This window comes from Geotrypetes seraphini, chromosome 2 (assembly GCF_902459505.1).
Source record: "Geotrypetes seraphini chromosome 2, aGeoSer1.1, whole genome shotgun sequence".
NCBI classification, from domain to species: domain Eukaryota; kingdom Metazoa; phylum Chordata; class Amphibia; order Gymnophiona; family Dermophiidae; genus Geotrypetes; species Geotrypetes seraphini.
Window position 1 is genome coordinate 490,605,152 of NC_047085.1, and position 21,882 is coordinate 490,627,033.

General features: G+C 42.2%; 1 protein-coding gene across 4 annotated transcripts in view; it reads right to left on the minus strand.

Annotated features, from left to right (window-relative positions):
• Positions 1 to 5,556: 5,556 nt before the first annotated feature.
• The window catches only part of KLHL18 (kelch like family member 18), a 151,485-nt gene continuing 135,159 nt past the window's right edge, over positions 5,557 to 21,882 (minus strand). For 2 of the 4 annotated variants that reach the window (XM_033931872.1, XM_033931873.1), the window contains exons 8-10: positions 13,486 to 13,590; positions 12,354 to 12,465; positions 8,478 to 10,682 (exon numbers count right to left, since the gene is read on the minus strand). In XM_033931872.1, the coding sequence (XP_033787763.1) occupies positions 10,296 to 10,682; positions 12,354 to 12,465; positions 13,486 to 13,590 (604 nt within the window). In that variant the 3' untranslated portion in view covers positions 8,478 to 10,295. Of the gene's footprint in view, positions 6,062 to 8,475; positions 10,683 to 12,353; positions 12,466 to 13,485; positions 13,591 to 21,882 lie in introns of those variants that run through there. The other 2 variants (XR_004538200.1, XM_033931874.1) reach the window with 2 other exon arrangements.

Here is a 21,882-nt window from a genome sequence, read left to right on the forward strand (position 1 = left end):
GATACTATTTGAGAAACTTGCCCAGTATTGATGAGAGGGGGGTCTTTTGTGTTTTGTTTTAGGTTTAAAAAAAGTGGCAGCAGCAAAATGTTACCCCTCCAGTCGGTGCCCGAGCAGCGATTGGCTTAGGCCAGTGTGTCGCAAACCTTTTAAGGTGCGGCACATTAATCTCGCATCTGTGGCTGGAGGGCACCCGGAAACGCACAGACGTCGATGAGATGCCATCATGCGCATGCGTAACATCGTCATGTCGACATCCACCCATGCAGGAATGTCCTTCCGCTGCGGCCTGGAGGGGGAGAGAGGGGGAGGGTGCTACAGAAAGAGGTGAGGAGAAGTAGAGGTGCAGGTGCCGGCTGACTGACTACAGGATGTGCCTCTCGCTGCTAGCATCTCACGGCACACCTGGAATCTGCAGGGCACACAGTGTGTGTGCGATACACTAGCTTAGGCAATGACATTTAAAATTGCACAAATGGCTGGCATCTGCATTGGCTCAGCAGCATTTCCCTTCTTCCCTTAACTGATCCCCCATACCCCTGGTATCTAGCCTCTCCCCCCAAACTTAATAAAAAAAAAAAAAGATCCTCCCATTCAAAATGACCTTCCTTCCTTTCCCCCCCACTAAAAAATAAAAAAAATCCCCACTCCCTGGTGGTTAGACGCACCCCTTTCTTTTCCTCCCACCCCAGCAAAAATAAACAAATCCCTGTCATCTATTGCCTCCCCCCCACCAGTATTTTAGGAGGCAGGAGCAATACTCCCTCTCCCCTGCCTCTGGTATCTTCACCTTGAAGAAAAGTAGCGCTCTGCACAATGCATCCTGAGATGCATAAGGCTAGGCCAGTCTGCCATATAAGGCTCACTGTTTATGTGCTGCTTGAGCACTTAAAATGTACAGAATACCATTACTTTCACGGGTAAGTGTACACTTACACTCACAAGTGGCAGTAAGGTGACTAAGGACTAATTGGCAACAGTTCATGCAAGTGGCATAGTGCATAAATGCAAGAGGTCATTCACCTGGCGCAGAATGGGTGTCGTAAATGAGTTTTGCATAGATTTAGGATGCTAGATTACGACACTCTTCTATAAACAGAATCTGGGCAGCCAGATATCGTTTAAAATAAGCTCTCATTGTGTGGCATCAGGGCACCTAAAAGGAAGTGCTCACTTACGGAACTGTCCCCAGAGAGTCTCAGTATTTCTGTACAGGTCTATGAATATTTTTCTTTCCGACAACTCTGTGACCACAGGCTGAAGCGAGATCTCGATTAGAGAATGACACGGGGAGCGATCCCCGCAGCGAACCGCTGCGTGGCTGCGGTTTGGCTGCGGGTTATGGTGACCTCATTAGCAAATCGCCGCAGACGCGGGGACAAATCCTTTCACCGACCGCAAAAACGGTGAATAGATTTGTCCCCGCAGGCCAATGTCCCCCCCTCTAGGAACCGCAATTTACCTGTGTTTTCACCGTGCTCCTCATTTGTCAGATCAACCCTTCCTGCCAGTAGAACCCCCCCCCCCCCAGACGATCACCCTCACTGGTAGGAGGGTGCCCAACCCCTCCTGCCGGCACCCCCAACGGCCCCCTATATCGCCAATAGGAGGGTGCCCAACCCCTCCTGCCGGTCCCTCCCCCAACAAACCCCGCCATCCCGAAACACCACCCTTAGTCTTACTTTCCAAGTTGGACCGGACAGCTCCTCGCTCGTCTGGCCAGCAGGCCTGCCTCCGTCCAAATGAGGCGGGCCCGCCCCTCCCCTCCCCTGCCTAACCCACAGGATCCTAGGGCCTGATTGGCCCAAGCACCTAAGGCCCCTCCTATAGCGGGAGTGGCTTTAGGTGCCTAGACCAATCAGGCCCTAGGATCCTGTGGGTTGGGCAGGGTAGGGGCGGGCCCGCCTCATTTGGACGGAGGCAAGCCTGCTGGCCATACGTGTGAGGAGCCGTCCGGTCCAACTTGGAAAGTAAGACTAAGGGGGTTCCGGGGTGGGAGGGTTCGTTGGGGGGGGGGGTCCAGCAGGAGGGGTTGGGTACCCTCCTGCCGGCGATCTTAGGGGAGGCCATTGGGAGGACCGGCAGGAGGGGTTGGGTACCCTTCTGCTGCGATTGTCGGGAGGGCCGTTGGGGGGGTCTACAGGAGGGGTTGGGTGCCCTCCTGCCGTGATCGCTGGGGGGGGGGGGAGACTTGCAGCCGTAGCCGCGGTCACTATGCTAATCACGGCAGGGAGATCTTTGCCGCGATTAGGTACAGCGGCCGCGTCTACTTACCATATAGGCTAACATTGTAAGCATTAAAAGTACATGTCGTGTTTGTTTTTGCATTGCTAGCCCCAGGGGTGGTGGAAGATTAGTGATTGAAAAACTGTATGAAAAATAACTATTTTAAATTTAGTGATCAAAATGTGTCAGTTTTGAGAATTTATATTAATTAATTTTTTCTCTGCGTGTTTTGTTTTTGTATAGTTATTAACTAATATTTAACTAAGTTTTAAAGTTTTAAAGAATGTTTCCTTTATACATAAATAAAGAAAAGTGAATGGGATTGCAGTGGCGGTGACGGGGCGGTGAATGGGGTGGCAGTGGCGGTGACGGGGCGGTGAAGAGGATGGTGAGACGGGGACGGGGCGGTGACGGGGATGGTGAGACGGGGACGGGGCGGTGACGGGGATGGTGAGACGGGGACGGGGCGGTGACGGGGACCAATTTTTTCACCGTGTCATTCTCTAATCTCGATGTCTTCAGAAAGCATCAGGGAATTTACCCAAGTAAGCAGGAACCTAGCTGATAGGCAGAGGATTGTCAGAGTACATACAGGAAAGGCCTAGAAGGGAGAGAGGTGTTAGGGAGGGAGGCAGATGCATTATCTGACAGCATACATGTCAAGGAAAGGGGAAATTCATGCAGAGTGCCTTGTATATCCCTTTTGGGCCCAGCCAGTTTATTTCAATATTTTTATACATTTATATTTAAGGGGTGGAAGTATTATTAAAATGATAACCTTTTCCTACTAGGTGTGAACATTCTAGATCAGTGGTCTCAAACTCGTGACCCAGGGGCACATGCGGCCCGCCAAGCACTATTTTGCAGCCTGCTGTCTGTACTAGTGCTGCCCGCTCTTTGCAGCATCCTCTGGCTTCCCCCCTAGCTTCCCACTCTTACCTTCAAATAATTATCGTAGCCTGCAGAGAGGATTGCTGGTGCTGTAGCGATCCTTGCAGCCTGCCGTCGTCCTGAGCAGCATGTTCCCTCTGCTGCGATTCTGCTCCTGATGTCAGAGGAGGGGTGGGACCACGTCAGAGGGAACGTGCTGCGGAGGCCAATGGCAGCCTGCAAGGAATGCTACAGCACTGGCGATCCTCTCTGCATGCTGTGGTAATTAGCTGAAACTAAGACCGGGAGGCCAGGGGGGAAGCTGGAGGATGCTGCAAAGAAGGAGGGGGGAGGGGGAGAAACATGCAGGCCTTCGGTGGAGGGGGAAGATTTGTAACTATAAAAAGTTTTTACCTCATGCAAAATTGTCATTTCTTTAATAAGACATTAACTATTTTTTCTGCGGCCCTCCAAGTACCTACAAATCCAAAATGTTGCCCTGCAAAGGATTTGAGTTTGAGACCACTGCTCTAGATGATCAAGAGTTTGGCAACTTAAGAATGAATGCGGAGAAAAGTGCAACTACGGCATTTAGGAAGTAGAAATCCAGGACAGGAGATCGATACATACCAGTACTTCAATCATCCAACAGGAAGGGGATCTTGAAATTATACTATCTGATGACCTTGAGATTGCAATGGAATCTCACAAGGCGGTGGGAAAGAGCCAGAAGGTTACCCAGGGGAAGCTATAACTGGAAGGAAGAAAAATGGAAGCGCTAATGTCTCCGTATGAATCATTAGTAAGACCTGTTTCCTAAGATAGAGGACGTATTTTGAATATAATGTAGAATGGACAAATGTACAATCGATCCAAAGAAAGGCTACCAAAATTGTGCAGTCTGCATGAGCAGCCCTAAATATGTATTTCCTAGAGACAATAGAAATTGTAGAAACATTCAAATGCACAAGAAGCAAGCATTTTTCTATAGGGAAGGGGGGAGAAATTCTAGAACAAGGAGGGCCTAATTTGAGACTGAAAGGCAAAAGACTCGGGAGAAATATTTCCTCACAAAAGAGAATGGTGCACGCAAGGAATATCCTCCTAATATAAGCGGTGAAGGACAAAACATGACGGGGATTCGAGAAATCATATACGGCTGTGAGGAAAAACACAACTATGGAGCTCATGTAGGGTATGTGGTATTGCAACAAGAAACATGTAAGGAAAACACGCACAGCGTGGCTAATACAACCCTATACAACCTCTCTGCATGTATAGGTCAGCCTTATGGCCTTTATCTACCATCATGTTCTATATTTCTATTTTTCATAGTATACTGAAGTCATATTAATGGAAAAAGAGCTCAAATCCACTCTGACGGGGAATTCTGGCGTTGGTTTACATCATCTAATGTTAATTCTAGAGTTGAAGTGGCTGATAGCATCTTTACCAGCACCAGTGCCAATGAGCACCAGTGCCAATGAGCTAGATGTGTGTATTTGTGCCACCAGCTAGGTGGATATGACTGGGATATATAAGCTAGTGTAATATAGGGAGAAGGATCCAACAGCTAAACATAACATATTAATATAAATATTTTATAACCTGTATGCTGGAGAGCAAATCAGTTTTGTTACTTCCTTGTAATCAGACACAAAGTTTTCCTAGGAATCGGTAACAAAACAATTAATTTACCAGGGAGGCTTGCTATAGTAAAAGGAACTTCATAAATGCAATTAAATTGGCAAGAAGCTATTTCAGAGATCCAGAAGCCACTAATAGGACATAAGAAGCTGAGCAGACTTGGAAAACAGGGTAATTTTTTAATTTTTTTTCTAAAGTATCCTTCCAAAGGCATGGAAAACCAGATGAGAATAACAGACAGTCAACCAAAATACTGTCATAATAGACTCTCAATATGAGAAAAATAAAAGAATGTGAGGCACCTTTAACTTATACAAGAGAATACGGCTGTCTCAGGCCATTTAACAAAACAATGAGCATCTGAAGATATACCATTAGGTCTGTCAAGAAAAAAACTAAACTTAGATCAGCTGTGTGAATTGACATTTTTCCTATGATATTCATTAAAATAATTAAAAAAAAATTGTTTTTAAAGCCCATCATGGGGTCGCTCAAAGCCACTGATTACATAAAGCTCAGTTTTTCTTAAAATTTACTATTACTTTTGCTTAAAAGAGCAAATTTCTTGGTATCATAGCTATAACTTTTATGTTTTTACACTCAGCAATGATACATTGATATAAAGACATTTTATACAAAAAAAAAATAAAAAATCTAACCTGAGGCCTTGTTGCAAGGAGTTGAACAGCACTGAAGGCTTTAGTTAAATTTCTGTTATTTTCCACAATAAAGTATTGAAGGTTCATTTAATAAAATACTGCTGGAGTTTTTGCATAAAATGTCTTTTTATCAATGAATCATTGCTGAGTGTGAAAACATAAAAGTTATGCAAATTTTGTAAACCGTTTCGTTGTAAACGGTAAAGAAATTTTTTAAATAAATAAAATAAAACCAAGAAATTTGCTCCATTACACCAAAATAATAGCAACTTTTAAGAAAAGTGGAGCTTTATGTAATCAGGGGCTTTGAGCAACCTCAGGACGGGCTTTATTTTCTGATCAAGCACAATCAAATTCTTGGAAAAAACTTCAATTCACGGTTTTTCCAACTTTAGGTTTTTTCTGGACAACCCTAATATACTATAGTCTAATATACTATGCCTGAACAGACTGCTGAGTCGGTACGTCAAGTTCAGTCTCTGGCAATATTCAAATCTAGGCTAAAAACTCACTTTTTCATGGCTGCTTTTAACTCCTAACTCTTACTCACTTGTAAAGTACCCATGTCTGTTTCATCATTCCATCTGTGAGTAATTCTCTAAACCTTATTTGTTTTGTTTGTTTTAATTAGATTGTAAGCTCTACTGAGAAGGGACTGCCTTTTTGTGGCTTTGGCATTCAAAGTTGACATGTAAAGCGGTGGGCACTGGAGGATTAAGTGACTTGCCCAGTGTCACTAGGAGCAGCACTAAAATTTGATTTCACAGCCTCTGGGTGCAGAGACAGCAGCTCTACCAGTGAGTTAAACCTTCCCCTGGAAGAAGAAGAGGTGCGTTAATCATACATACCTCACCTTCTGAAAATTATCTAATGCTTCTGTCTACAATAGATCAATACTCTGGATATCCTGGGTGGTAAAATACTTCCATACGTGCTACCCATTTTGAAACTTTGTGATCTTTTTTTTCTGTAAAAGATAGCGCACGTCAAACAAGAACCAATAACATATATTACCCCAGTATTTGGGAAGCTACTTTTTGACAATTTAAAAATACCCAATTAAAGAAAACCCGAAATAAACCTAGGCCTAGCTCTCGCCGGTTGCTGAAATACCAGTATTTAAACACACTCACTTTTAAAAAAGCTAGAATGCCCTTCTGTAAGGCTTAATGTTTTAGTTAGAACATGAATGTACAATGCTGCATATATCTAGTTGCACTATAGAAATGATACTTCCACTCTTGTAGTGCTCCTGCTGCTGACTCAACACTGCTGTCACTGTGCTTACATGGGGAAAAACGGTTTGCACCCCAACCAGACACCTCATGAACAAGCAATCGGAATAACTGGGCTGAAACTTCAGCTTAAAAAAGTCGTATGATTTAAATATATGCTGCTTAAGAAGATAGCTGATCCCAGTATGAACATTTTGTACCTTAAACTGTGGAGAAGTCACCTACAACAAGCTTCCCACAATGGTTTGGCACTCATGGATGTCACTGTTCTGGTGCTCTGGCATGGAATGGATGTTGAACCACAAAACAAAAAGTAGAAAAGAGCCACACAGTATCCAAATGGAACCAGAAGTCCACAATTAAAAGGACGAAAAAGTATTTTAATTAAATGCCAAAAGGTTTTTTCAGTTTTGCTCTGATTGTTAGATGCACTATCATGTGGGTTTCTCTGTTTGGGATTTATGCAGTGCATGTGGGATTTAGCACAGACTCCTGAGGAAGGCAGATGTTGCCGAAATATGGACCTTATTGTACACTATTCAATATTTGCGATATGCTACCTCACTTTTTGGCGTGTAATTGTAATTAAAATCATTTTTAGTCCTTTTAATTGTGGACTCTTGGTTCCATCTAGATATTGTGTAGCTCTTTCCACTTTTGTTTTCTGGTTCAGTTTTTTTGTGTGGTTTTGCCACCCTTTTGCTTTCTTTGATGGAATGGATGCTGTCAGGACAACAGAGAGCATCCCCCCCCCCTGCCCAAGATAAACACATTCTTAACCTGCCTGGATATAATATTTACTGGCCAGCTAGAAAAGGTCTCTCAAAAAAATGAGTTGGACACCTCTAAATATGATACTAGCTCTTCAAATGTGTGCCCACTCTTGTCCTTTCATTAAATCTGAAAAACTCTTCCTTCTTCTGCACCCAGCATTCTGAGTATTTGGTAAGTAACGGAAAATATCAATATTTGCACCCATGGCTCACCTGTGGTACCTTTGGTAGACATAATGGATTCTTGTAGTTGTAAAATCCACAAAAATAAGTCCACAAACAGAAAGAGTGGATTAAAACAAAAAGTACCGGGATGACGGCAGAAAGGACGCAAGATGAAAATACTCACAAAAAAACCTGCGGTCTCCTTTTACTAAGGTGCGCTAGCAATTTTAAAATGCGCTTAGCGCGTGCTACAATACCACATATGCTAAACGCTAATGCCTCCATAGAGCTTGCATTAGTGTTTTTCGTTTAGCGCACCTTAGTAAAAGGAGCCCTATGTTTTATCCCTTGTGTTTCATATTTTTACTAAAGTTCTTTTTGTGAGCATTTTCATCTTCCGTCCTTCCTGCCGTCATTCTGGTATTTTTGGTTTTAATCCATTCTTGTAGTTGCTAGCAGCTTACTTTAGACCTCGGGCCACACCCTAGCCAGTCAGGTTTTCAGGATAGCCATAATGAATATGCATAAGATAGAGTTGGATAGAATGGAGGCAATGCATGCAAATTGATCTCATTATTTCATTTTAATTCAGGCTTAATGTAGCTAGTCTCCTCATCAGCTGGCCTCCACCATCCATATACATTTTTAAACTTTTTAGTTTTTTAATATTTTTTGTAGTCTTAAATAGTAGAAAAAAAAACCTATAGCTTATCTTTCATTTTTTATGTATAAAAGCAGAAACGGGGGCTCCGACATGAATCCACGTTTCACTAATAGGCTTTTTCAAGGAGCAATCCCGTTAAGAAAGACCTGCTTTCTTGAAAAAGCCTATTAGCGAAATGTGGATTCACGTCAGAGCCCCCATTTCAGGTTTTAATGCATAAAAAATGAAAAGGTAAGTTATAGTTTTTTCTACTATTTAAGACTACAAAAAATATCAAAAACTAAAAAGTTTATGGATGGTGGAGGCCAGCCGATGAGGAGACTAGCTACATTAAGCCTGAACTAAAATGAAATAAGTTCAGGTGTAGCCTATGAGGTCATTCCTCCCCTATTAACATTTATATATGTTGATAGTATTTATATAAATTATGACTGTGAAGTAAAATTGATAAGAATATATGAAGATTTGTGGAGGAATATTTGATGAAAAAATATATACACACGAAGAAAATTTATTTGCTCTGCAACAAGGACTGTATATTGATGATGCAAATTTATCTTATGCATATTCATTGTGGATATGCCGATAACCTGACTGGGTTAAAAAGCACTACCTCAGACTAACCTAGGACTACAAAAAAAATCCCAAGATAGATTTTGGGGTCCTTTTACTAAGCTGTAGTAAACACTAACACAAACTCACTGCAGCTTAAAATATCTTACCGTGGGCCACGCTTATTAATCCAAAAAAAAATGGAAGGCTTGGCCATTTTACTCATGTGGTAAAAATGACCTTAGCACGGGAATAGCCCGCAGAAACATGAGCCGAGGCCACTTCTCACTGCAGTTTGGTAAAAGCGCTCCTTTAAGTCCATACTGGCCTGAGGTTTCATTGTTTAGATGCGCAAATTCCACCCTGTGCTCACTGACAGCCAAACTTCTCTGGCACAGAGGCTCTCAACCCTGTCCTCAAGATACGCCTAGCCAGTCAGCTTTTCAGGATATCCAAAATATTCACGAGAGAGATCCGCATCCCATGCAAATTTATCTCTTGCATATTCAATTTGGATATCCTGAAAATCTAATTGGCTGTGTCCCGGGGCTAGGTTGAGAATCAATGCTCTAGCAACATCTGTGCTATAGACCTGAAGCACAACTGGAATGGGGACTTGCATACCACCTTTTTGTGGCTTTGGCATTCAAAGTTGACATGTAAAGCGGTGGGCACTGGAGGATTAAGTGACTTGCCCAGTGTCACTAGGAGCAGCACTAAAATTTGATTTCACAGCCTCTGGGTGCAGAGGCAGCAGCTCTACCAGTGAGTTAAACCTTCCCCTGGAAGAAGAAGAGGTGCGTTAATCATACATACCTCACCTTCTGAAAATTATCTAATGCTTCTGTCTACAATAGATCCATACTCTGGATATCCTGGGTGGTAAAATACTTCCACACATGTTACCCATTTTGAAACTTTGTGATCGTTTTTTTCTGTAAAAGATAGCGCACGTCAAACAAGAACCAACAACATATATTAGCCCCAGTATTTGGGAAGCTACTTTTCGACAATTTAAAAATACCCAATTAAAGAAAACCCAAAATAAGCCTAGGCCTAGTTCTCGCTGGTTGCTGAAATACTAGTATTTAAACACACTCACTTTTTAAAAAGCTAGAATGTCCTTCTGTAAGGCTTGGTGTTTTAGTCAGTAAGCAAATTACCAATGCAATTCTTCCATAGTTTTCCACTGGACTTGCTCGACAGTTCCATATTCTAGTCTTGACAAAGTGAATTCTCAGTTTTACCGGTGTTTTTCTTCCGATTGTTAATGGGGGCTGTGCAGCTATAAGAAGACTGCCATACTAGACTCTCAATGTGAGAAAACAGGAACGTGGAACACTTTTAACATATACAGGAGAACATTAATTTTGCACAATTGCCTCTGGCCAGAACTATGAGCACCTGGAGATGTACCACAGATTGTAATGTCACATTAAACCATCTGTTATACCTTCCCCCCTCCCCCACTGTCGCAGGGCCCTCATTGCTTTTACCACTGTGCTTAATTGGGGAGGAGTGGTATGCATCCTACCCCGACACCTCCCTCATGGCACACCATGGGTGCCATGAATGTCCAATGGTTCGTTTCAGCATCGTACATTTCTACTGAGTTCAAGTTGGATTGTCCGTCATAGCCCCCTACGGCATAGAGGCGGCCGCAATTTGCCACCAAGGAGACACGGCTTCGACGGGTGTTCATGGGAACAATCAGGTACCACTGGTCAGCCATGGAGTTGTAAACTTCGGCAATGCTGAGGAAAGCAGAGCCGTCATATCCCCCACAGATGAACATCTTGCTGCCAAGGGTGGCAGCGCCATGTCTGCAGCGCTTGTTCAACATGCTGGTGACAGGGTGCCACGTGGCCGTGTGATGGTTATAGTACTCCACCTGCAGCAAAAAGAGGCCGTGATCATAGCATGCTGGTAGCTTATGACTAATTTCAATACCATGCAGACCAGGGGCATAGCCAGACACCTATTGGTGGGGCCTGGAATCTCTCCCTCCCCTCTGCCCAGGTCACTAGGTGTCAACTCTCTTCCTCCTGACCCTCTATACCTTTTAAAAGCCTTCATTTCTTTATTGACAGCAAACAGCGACTCATACTCGCTGCACAAGCCGGCCCTGAACCCTCCCTCCGACTTGGTCCTGCGGCCTGCCTACATGGAAACAGGAAGTTGTATCACAAGGAAGATTCAAGGCTGATGCGAGCAGCAGGTACAAGCTGCTGCTCACTGGTGGCAAAGAAATGAATGCTTTAAAGAGTGGGGAGGGGCTGGGAGATAGAGTTCAGATACTGGAATGCCTGTGGGGGAAGGGTAGGAGTGATGCCGACAAGCTGGCAGGGCTTGGGGAACCCTGCCAACCGCACCAGAGATGCATCGCTGCTAGATGGGCCTGTGCTTAGCTGGGCCCAGGCCCACCCATGGCTATGGCACTGATGCAGACTCAGCATACAATATATCAACCATTCAGTATGTCCTTGTGCAGAACTGTAAGACATATCAAGCCACTGTTTTGGCTCCCCAGATGTTTTAGGAGAGTGATAGAGTGAGAAGCATATGCTAGTACTTGAAAACTAGAACATACAAGTTATAGGCTGATAACAGAGCAGCTCCCCAAGCATAAAAGAGTGACACCAAGTCTCATTCAAAACAGCAGAAAAAAAAAAAAAAAATCACAGGAAGCTCACCAAATTCTTCACCTGGGTGATTCTGAAAGAAATTCAGTGTTTTTTGGGACATGATAGTGCCACTAATTTCTGAGTAGGCACTGATGCATTTTTCAAGCAGTCATGCTCTATACTGCTATGGACACTTATCATGAAAGAAGCATACAATTTCAAGGAGGGTCCACACTTGACATCTTCTGTGTATACAAAAAAAGGGGCCCAACTAAAGGGGCCCCTAACTCTGGAACTGGTTGAGATCATGCCCCAAAACTTCAGATATCTTCAGTAGAGGTCCCAATGTATTCCCTGTAAAAATTTCAGCAATTTCTGATATGGTCAAATGGGGAGTTCTGGACCACTTGACATGGAACGACCCGATAAGTAAAACAGAATTTTGGGGTGAAAGAATTTAGGTGGCAATACAAAAAACCAAATAAACAAAAAAGGGCAGTAAAGAAAAATACTTCATTATTTACAAATCATAAAGAGGTTGATTTTGAGCCCCTTTCTGACACAGAGAAATATATAAAGGTCCCATAAAAAAACACTTTGAAAATAATAGAAAATCAGTTTATAATCATCTCCATCCTTTTATAGAAGTTCGTTTGGACATTTTTATTAATGTTATTTAACATTTGTTATGTGTGTGTATGTAATGGGGAATATCTTAAATTAAAAAAATCACTTTATGCTATATACAACTAGCATATGAAAACATTTAACTTTGTACTGTGTCGAGATTGTGTCAGGGTTCTGTTCATTTTGAGATTCAATGAAACATACAATTTGACCAACTTTTATACTTAACTATAAGCCTAGGAGCAGAATAGAACAGAGTCAGATAAAAGCCCCCAACTGCAACCTTAAGAGTATGAGACCAGAATACTTACCGTGTTAAATATCTGAAGTCCATCATGCCCTCCAGACACATAGATCCTGCCCTCAAACACGGTGACGCCAGCTGCACTGCGATTGGAGCTCATGGGGGTTACCACTGTCCACCTGATCACACAAACACACAAACTAGCAGTTATAACCCTAAGTGAAGACTTGGGGGGTAATAAGCAGAGGGCCGCAGTTACAACCTTAAATGAGAGCATGGAGGGCAGACAATTACAATGCTGAACACCTCATTGACAGAGTCCATGTAGCCTAGCTCCCTTTGGAAGTTTCCAAGTTTCTTTATTCTTTGATATACCGTTTATCAAACAGGTATACCTAAACGGTTTACAATGGAATAAGTTTTTTTAAAAAAATTTAAAATTAAAACCTATCTAAAAAAAAGAAATAAAAGGTAAGAAAATAACAAAAGAGGGATGCATAATAGACTGACATACTGAAAACAAAACGGGTGGAAGGTAAGTTAATAAATACATAAATACATCGAGATTGAAAATAAAAATAAAGGGAGGAAAGTGGTGGAAGGGGTAAATACAATATGGTAGTGCTCGCTTCAAAAGAAGCGTTTTTGCGATGTTCAAGAGAGTTTTCTAGACGGAGACCTACAGCCTTGGACCTTGGCTCCTGACCATCTAGATACCACTCCCATTCAACAACCACAGCTTTTTTGTGAATGCTGCCTTTGCGGCATCCACAGCCAATCTGGGGATCCAAAATCCCAATCTGGAAGCTGAACACAACACTTTGGAGTCAACGGATCAGCCCCCTTGGAGGAGGATCCTGTTGCATCAAAGAGAGTGTTTGCACTGTTCATTTCCAACAGTATGGATCATAATCATGGCTGAATGTTCTAAATGGCAAAACGTAACAGATTGTATATTCTGCTCCATATGTGGAATCTGACTGCTCTAGGGCTACTTGTCATTTTGTTGCCAGTAACTAAATTTCATGCCGTCAAGAAATTTTGCAGTATCTGTAATCTCAGGGACAACATTTGGACGATAACGGCATCAGTTTATAGTAGCCTTTCTCATACCAAATGCAAGACAGCGCTTTACTTTAGCAGGGTCTTGAATGATCAGTGCACACAATAGACAATCCACTAACATTCACAATCCTTACTTGTGTGTTTCTGGTGAATATGATTCCACAGAATTTAGGGAGGAGTTTCCATCATAACCACCACACACGTAGATCTGTCCATCCAGCACCACAGTTCCCATTGCACTGGAAGATAGTCAAAACAAGTTTCATTATTATATTGCACCTCATTTATTTATATCCTTCCTGCATTATTCCAAGCCAGACCACATTCGATTGGATTGATTATATTTGATAAATCGCGTGTAGATGAGTATTAAGCAGTTTACAATACTAATTCATTAGAAATGAGGGTTACATTTTCAATCATTAGAAAATTTGTACTATATTGTAGTATAATAAAATAAATTCCAATAGTACAATAAATATCTAACCTAAACAAACAATAATGTAAAAGAATAGACAAGTCTCCAATGGCCCTTCCCAGTCATCACACTACAGAATGTTAGAATACCAAAAGCAAGCAATTATATTTTAGGCTCCATTATGTGAAATTCTGGTTATGAAGTATGCTCTTTTTAGTTCAATTTTTTTTTTTTTTAAACTACAATATGAACCAAAAATAAAGAGGATACAATGAATCTCTTGTGACTGGGCAGACTTAAGAACATAAGAATTGGCACTGCTGGGTCAGACTAGTGGTCCATCGTGCCCAGCAGTCCACTCACGTGGCAGCCCTTAGGTCAAAGACCAGTGCCCTGAGACCAGCCCTACCTGCGTATGTTCCAGTTCAGCAGGAACTTGTCTAACTTTGTCTTGAATCCCTGGAGGGTGTTTTCCCCTATAACAGCCTCCGGAAGAGCATTCCAGATTTCTCCCACTTTCTGGGTGAAGAAGAACTTTCTTATGTTTGTATGGAATCTATCCCCTTTTAACTTTAGAGAGTGCCCTCTCGTTCTCTCTACCTTGGAGAGGGTGAACAACCTGTCTTTATCTACTAAGTCTATTCCCTTCATTATCTTGAATGTTTCGATCATGTCCCCTCTCAGTCTCATCTTTTCAAGGAAGAAGAGGCCCAGTTTCTCTAATCTCTCACTGTACGGCTACTCCTCCAGCCCCTTAACCATTTTAGTCGCTCTTCTCTGGACCCTTTCGAGTAGTACCGTGTTCTTCCAGTATTCCAGGTGGGGACGTACCATATAAGAACATGATCTTTGTTCCATATATGGCAACTCAGTTTAGGATGGGCTAGGGAGGGCTTCGATTGAGATTCAAATATACAGAGTCTGATTTTTGATAATAAACTGAATTTTCATGATCACATCAGTAATATTATTAAAACTACCTTTTATAGATTACGTAAAATTCGATCTATTTCCAAATTTCTATGTTCAAAATCACTTAATATTCTTATTCACTCCTTGGTGATTTCTAAGATCGATTATTGCAATTCTCTTTTCAAGGGAATTGCGTTGAATGAAATAAAGCGTCTCCAAATTATTCAAAATGCTTCCATTAAGCTTATAACCAAATCCAGAAAGTTTGACCATGTAACACCGCTTCTTAAAAATGCACACTGGCTTCCAGTTATTCATCGAATTACATATAAGCTTTGCATACTGATTTTCAAATCTCTTTGTAATAAAACTCCAGCATTTATATACAAATTATTAATTCCATACTCTCCAAATAGAGCTTTGAGATCCAATGAACAGAATTTATTGACTATTCCATCACTCAAGGTTATAAATACAAGACGGCAATTTATTTTCTCAGTTACCGCACCACAGACTTGGAATGCCCTTCCAATGTTTTTAAGGGAAGAACAGGAACTTGGAAAATTTAAAAGTAATTTAAAAACATTCCTTTTCAAAGATGCCTTTGATAACTAATTTTAATACCCCATAGCCCTTATAAATTTTATCTTATAATATTTTATTGTTACAGTATTTTGTTTACCTTCTGTATCTTTCCCTTTTTGTTTTTACTTTACTTTATTGATTTGTATTTCACTCCCCCTATTCCTAATGTTATGAGTATGTTAAGTTAAATTTCAATCCCTTGTCATTATTTAAAATCTGTTTTTTATTGTATTGTTTCCCATCAAATGTAATTTTTAAATTGTTCATTGCTTAAGTATGATTAAGCGATTAATCAAAAAAACTATTAAACTTGAAACTTGAAACTAACTAATTCTCACCCCATGCCAGGGGATGGAGAAAAGAGCCTTCTGTGTCAGGAGCACATCATAAAGCCTGACAAGACCAAGAAGGTACGGCCGGAAAGAACCAGAAGTAGTGGTCAAAGGCCACATAGAGCAGAAGTAAGATCCTAAGGCCAGAAGGACGCAACGAAGCAGGGCATAGCCAGAGCTGAGGTAAAGAGACAGACCAAAGAATGTCAGTTGCTGAGGAAGGGACCACAGCAGGGAAACTCCCGAGTGAGAGGGCATGGGAGCACAGAAGGGAATTCAGCCAGTGCCTGTACATCCAAGTTTCAAGTTTATTCATGGCTTGATATACCGACCATCACATGTATCTGGACGGTTTACAATATTAAAAATTTGAGAGAGGTCTAATATAATTTTTGATTTAGGTGCAATAAAATAAAAAGAAGATAAATGAATACTATAACAAGATAAGACTGATTGGAAACGAGAGATTTTGGGGGATAGGGAAGTTTTAATTACAATGATAAATAAAAATAAAAGGAAGGATAGAGGGATGGGGAGTAACGAGAGGGAAACAGGGATATCGCTTTTTAAAAGCTTACCCCCCTCCCGCCACTTATTTTTCACTTATTGGTAGGCACCTTTAAAGAGAAATGTTTTGAGATTTATTTTAAATTTATTTAGGGAATTTTCATTGCAAAGTTAAGATGGCATTACATTCCAGAGCGAGGGTGCAACAACTGAGAAAATGGAATTTCTGGTATAGTATTGGTCCTTAATTGAAGGAACTGTCAATAGGTTTTGATTCGTAGATCTAAGGACCCTAGAAGGGGTATGTGGAGTGAGATATTTATCTAGAAAGCCAGGGAAGTGAGAGATATTGATTTTAAAAAAGTAAGAAGAAGAATTTTATATGTAGTTCGGTGAGAGACCGGTAACCAGTGTAATTCTCGAAAAAGTGGGGTAACATGATCATATTTTTTGGCTTTATAAATGAGGTTGCACTGTGATCAGGTCATGCCACCGCCAAGGAAACTAGGCATCCTAAGCTGTACTGCATAGGTACCAGGCTCCCTCTTGGGGCCTGTGTGACTAGCAAAAAGGACTTTCCATAACCTCACCAGAATAGACATGGCTTATGCCGGACACCCCCAACAGAGCCGCAACCATGTTGACTCCCCGAGCGGCTAACTGTTCCCCAAGGCAAGAGGCCGGGAACTCTAGCATCAGCTTAAGGCAAGACCCAATGACTTACTGCCCTGTCTGTCCAAGTTAGATTGTAAGGTCTATGAAATGCCAAATGTACAGCGTTGCATAAGCCTTTCTGTGCTACATAAGTAAGACATAACAGTAGTAGTACTGCCCCTGAAACAGGCAGTGAAAGGTCTGAATCAAAATGGAACTTAAAGAAGAGAGAGTGTGGCAAGTAGCAAAGGGAAATGGCACAAGGCTATGACTAGAATCAATAGATATGGATGGAACAATATATGCTAGCTGCTTCCGGAGGGTTGAGTAATACCTTGGAGGAGGTAGAGTGGCACAGCAGCCCTTGGGGCTGCAACTGGACTCAAGCCCCCAACCTGAGGGAGCAGAGCCTGCTCCAACTACAAGGTTCTTCCCCTCTTTTCTTCAGGTTTTTTTTTTTTTTTTTTTTTAGGCAGAGAAGGGAAAGAAGAAAACATAAATGTCCCTCTGGAGCCCCGAAGGGCCCAAAAAAATGGCAGTCAGGAGGAGGAGATTGGGGAGAAGAAAGTACTCCAAGTCCCCTCTCCTATGCTGATTGCACCGACGGCCCCATAAAATGGAGCCCCATACCCACTGAGCAGCCCCAAAGGAGCACTCCAAAGCGTGTCACCTGACAAGGCCTCTGGGATGTAACTGCTGACCCAAACCAGTCAAGAAGAATATTATCACCTCCCAGCTCGTCAGCAGAAACATGTCACTCGACTGCCAGAGATCTCCCATATGCAGCTGTCAACCTGAACCAGCCGAGACATATATTAGGACTTCCCAGCTCATTGGGAACTGAAGTAGGTTACCCCCATGAGATCATCAAAAGGGGATCAACTCGCTGCCAAGAAGCCCTGTAAGGAGCAGCCGTGCCTCCAGGAATTGTGCTGGTGTCCAGGAAGAGACTGGGAAGAGAACAAGGAGACAGGGCAGAGGAGCCTTCCTGCCAAAATTCAAATAGCCTGAAAAAGTTCATGTGCTCTTCATTTGTTTGTTTTTACTTTTTAAGGAACCAGAAAAAGAAGGGACAAGAGGAAAAAATACCCAAGTACTATCGGTGAAAGGTCCGAGGACAGAACTGACAACACAAGATCAGATCCAGCTCAAAACAGGAATACCAAGGAACATACTCACCATAGTGGTTGCAAGTATCCAGTGAAAACACCCCTGACCACCACACACCCTCTGGGTTTACTTTTTCTTTCAAAACAGGTGAGGAGGGAGGAGGCGTGCAGGGCATATTGAAAGGGGGGGATACAGGGGATTGGTAGGGAACAGGCACCACTAGTTATACCCTAAAATAGGCACCCAGGACACCTAATTCCCCAGCTCAACGGAGTCAGCATAGCCGAAACAGGAGCCTAGTAGAGTCTAGTGTAGCTAGATCTAGGCTGCACTAGATGAAGCAGCAGAGGAATCCAGGAGCAGGACAGAGACATGCATCGGCCTGCGGAAATAGAGATACTGAATCACCAGGAAGCCTATCATCGCATATATGCCAGAGCTCAACACTGCACCCTCTGCTGGAAGGTGGACTGAACCCGTTCGTCTGGATTCATCTGCTGCTGAAGACAAGGAACTACAGTAATCTGGAACACAAGGACTGTGCTGGGCAACTGCAGTTGATGGAACCTAAGGGCAGTACTGGGTGGACTTTATGGCTTATGGCCCAGAAATAACAAGGAAAAAAGACAATTTAATTTAATCGTTAATTTATAATGTGTATAAATATTGGGCAGATTGGATGGACCTTTCAGGTGTTTTGTCTGCTGTCATTTACTATGTTACTATGTAAGTTATCCTACTTCATATTTTAAGATCCCTGTTCTGAAATTTAAAAAAAACAACAAATCAACCATATTCTTATTCCAGTTTTTAGAAATACTAGCACTCATTCCTTTAAACAATAAACATATTATACATTCATGAAGAAATCATTACATTACTGTGTTTTTCCACGAACGGATCGGAGAAGGTTATCATGCCGCTGTACTGGGCCATGGTATGCCCTCACTTGGAATACTGCATCCAGCACTGGTCGCCGTACATGAAGAAGGACATGGTACTACTCGAAAGGGTCCAGAGAAGAGCGCTTAAAATGGTTAAGGGGCTGGAGGAGTTGCTGTACAGTGAGAGACTGGAGAAACTGGGCCTCTTCTTCCTTGAAAAGAAGAGACTGAGAGGGGACATGATCGAAACATTCAAGATAATGAAGGGAATAGACTTAGTAGATAAAGACAGGTTGTTCACCCTCTCCAAGGTAGGGAGAACGAAAGGGCACTCTCTAAAGTTAAAAGGGGATAGATTCCGTACAAATGTAAGAAAATACTTCTTCAGCCAGATGGTGGTAGTAAACTGGAACGCTCTTCTGGAGGCTGTTATAGAGGAAAACACCCTCCAGGGATTCAAGACAAAGGTAGACAAGTTCCTGCTGAACCGGAACGTACGCAGGTAGGGCTGGTCTCAGTTAGGGCACTGGTCTTTAACCTAGGGGCTACCGTGTGAGCGGACTGCTGGGCACAATGGACCACTGGTATGACCAAGCAGTGGCAATTCTTATGTTCCTATTTCCTCTTCCCAAATTTTCAAGACATGGCATTTTCAATAAGTCTTTGTTATAGGTTCATTTTGACCTTGACTCTGCACTGTATGTTTACCCCTGTGTAATGAAAATGCTGTTTGTAACTATTTTAGAAGACTGGTTTTGATTTTACACTGTATGTTGACTTGTGTACAGGGATAATGCTGATGGTAACCCTCCTCGAACTCCAGGATTTGGTTGGATATAAGATTGCATGTAACATAAACACAGGTAGAATATACATACCATAACATCCTTCCTACTAAGTTGGCTCCTACCAACTACTCTCCCAGGATTTCATATATTAGAGAGTCATATGTTGCTCTTTCTAGGTCAAGGCTGGCAGTCCATTACAAGAAAAGATCGATGTGATAAGCCAATTAAAGACCACATTTATGCATAGGAAGGACACAGCAGCATCAGGCAGAAAATGATTTTGAAGGACTTTATTCTGTCTCAGCTAGATCAGTGGTTCTCAATCCATTCCTCAGCACACATCTAGCCAGTCAGGTTTTCAGGTCATCCACAATGAATATGGATAAAATGGATTTGCAGGTTAAAAAGAAAAAAAAAAAAAAGAGTTGTATAGAAATCCACAAATGGCTGCAGTATGGTAATAATGTTCTTTGTTAGGAATTATTTTGCAAGATACAGAAATCAGACTATTACGAGTATAATACCTCTGAATCGCTCCATGGTGCAACCTTATCTAGAGTATTGTGCTCAATTCTGGTCACCTTATCTCAAAAAAGCTATCGCAGAATTAGAAAAGGTTCAAAGAACAGCGACCAAGATGATAAAAGGGGATGGAACTCCTCTTGTATGAGGAAAGACTAAAGAGGTTAGGGCTCTTCAGTTTAGAAAAGAGACGATTGAAGTCTACAAAACCCCGAGAAGTGTAGAATGAGTTCAAGTGAATCAAGTCTTTACTTCATCAAAAATGACAAAGACTAGATGACACTCAAAAGTTACAGGAAATACTTTTAAAACGAATATGAGGAAATTTTTTTTCACTCAGAGAATAGTTAAGCTCTGGAACGCATTGCCAGAAGATGTGGTAACAGCGGTTAACTTAGAACATAAGGATTGCCGCTGCTGGGTCAGACCAGTGGTCCATTGTGCCCAGCAGTCCGTTCACGCGGCAGCCCTCTGGTCAAAGACCAGTGACCTAAATGAGACTAGCCCTACCTGCGTACGGTTCTGGTTCAGCAGGAACTTGTCTAACTTTGTCTTGAATCCCTGGAGGGTGTTCTCCCCTATGACAGACTCTGGAAAAGCGTTCCAGTTTTCTACCACTCTCTGGAATGATTTACAAAACTCTAAAGTGAAATTATCACCACCTGGAGCGGATCCAACTCTAAGGGACTTCAATGCTGCTTGAAGTTCTTTCATTGATATAGGCGCTTCAAGAGTTCCTTTCATATGCTAGGGAATTTTAGGCCCCTTGATTAACTTTAAAAACTCTAAACCCTCAAATTCTTTATTTGAATAAAGCTAAGAATATAAAGCTTAGATGGGTTTAAGAAAGTTTTGGACAAGTTCCTGGAAGAAAACATAGTCTGCTATTGAGACAGACATGGGGGAAGTCAATGCTTACCCTGGGATTGGTATCCTGGAATATTGCTACTGTTTGGGTTTTTGCCAGGTACTTGTGACCTGGATTGGCCACTGTGGAAACAGGATACTGGGCTAGATGGACCATAGGAATAGTCATACTGGGTCAGACCAATGTTCTTATGTTATATTCTTATGCTATGTTTCAGCTTGTGCTTGCCTTAGTGAGAAATTGCAATTTCAGACAGCATCCAGAAGATATTTATAATTATTTCCTCTTAGTGTCTTCAGATTTGTATCCTAAAAAAGACATGCTGAAGCAGCTGGAACAGCCCCTTTCTAGACAGTGCTCACTTTAGCGAGATTTCCCAATTATTGGTGATCCTCGGTGATACATACAATCTGTTTTTTCTACTGCAATTTTTTTGTGACACATTTTTCTTTCCTTTTCTACCATGGACCCCTGATGAAGGTTGTCCGAAACACGGACCGTGTTGGGTCCCCTGTTTGGTAAAAAGGTTTTTAGATATACTTTGGGTTGTCACAATAAATTTTGCCTACATCGTTGTACATATCTGCAGTTTTGGTTCATTTGACCCTCAAAAATCTCCCCACACCCCACTACCGCTGCTGCTGTTTCAACAGTGGCAAAATGACAATAAAGACATCGTGGGGCCCTCTATTCATCCTTGTAGTTGCCGACTCTGTCCCGGAACTCAAAGTGATGTTATTAGGGGATAGAGTTAGCAGCTGAAAGGATGACTAGAGCAGCCCCGCGACAACTTTATCTTTGTTTTGCTACTGCTGGAAGGGAAGAGAGGGTGCAGATACTGGATGGAAAGGGGAGACGGAGAGGGTCAGGTGCTGAATAGAAAGGGGAAGGGAGGAGGGCAGGCATTGAATGGAAAGGGGGAGAGAGAAAGAGGCTGCAGATGCTGGATGG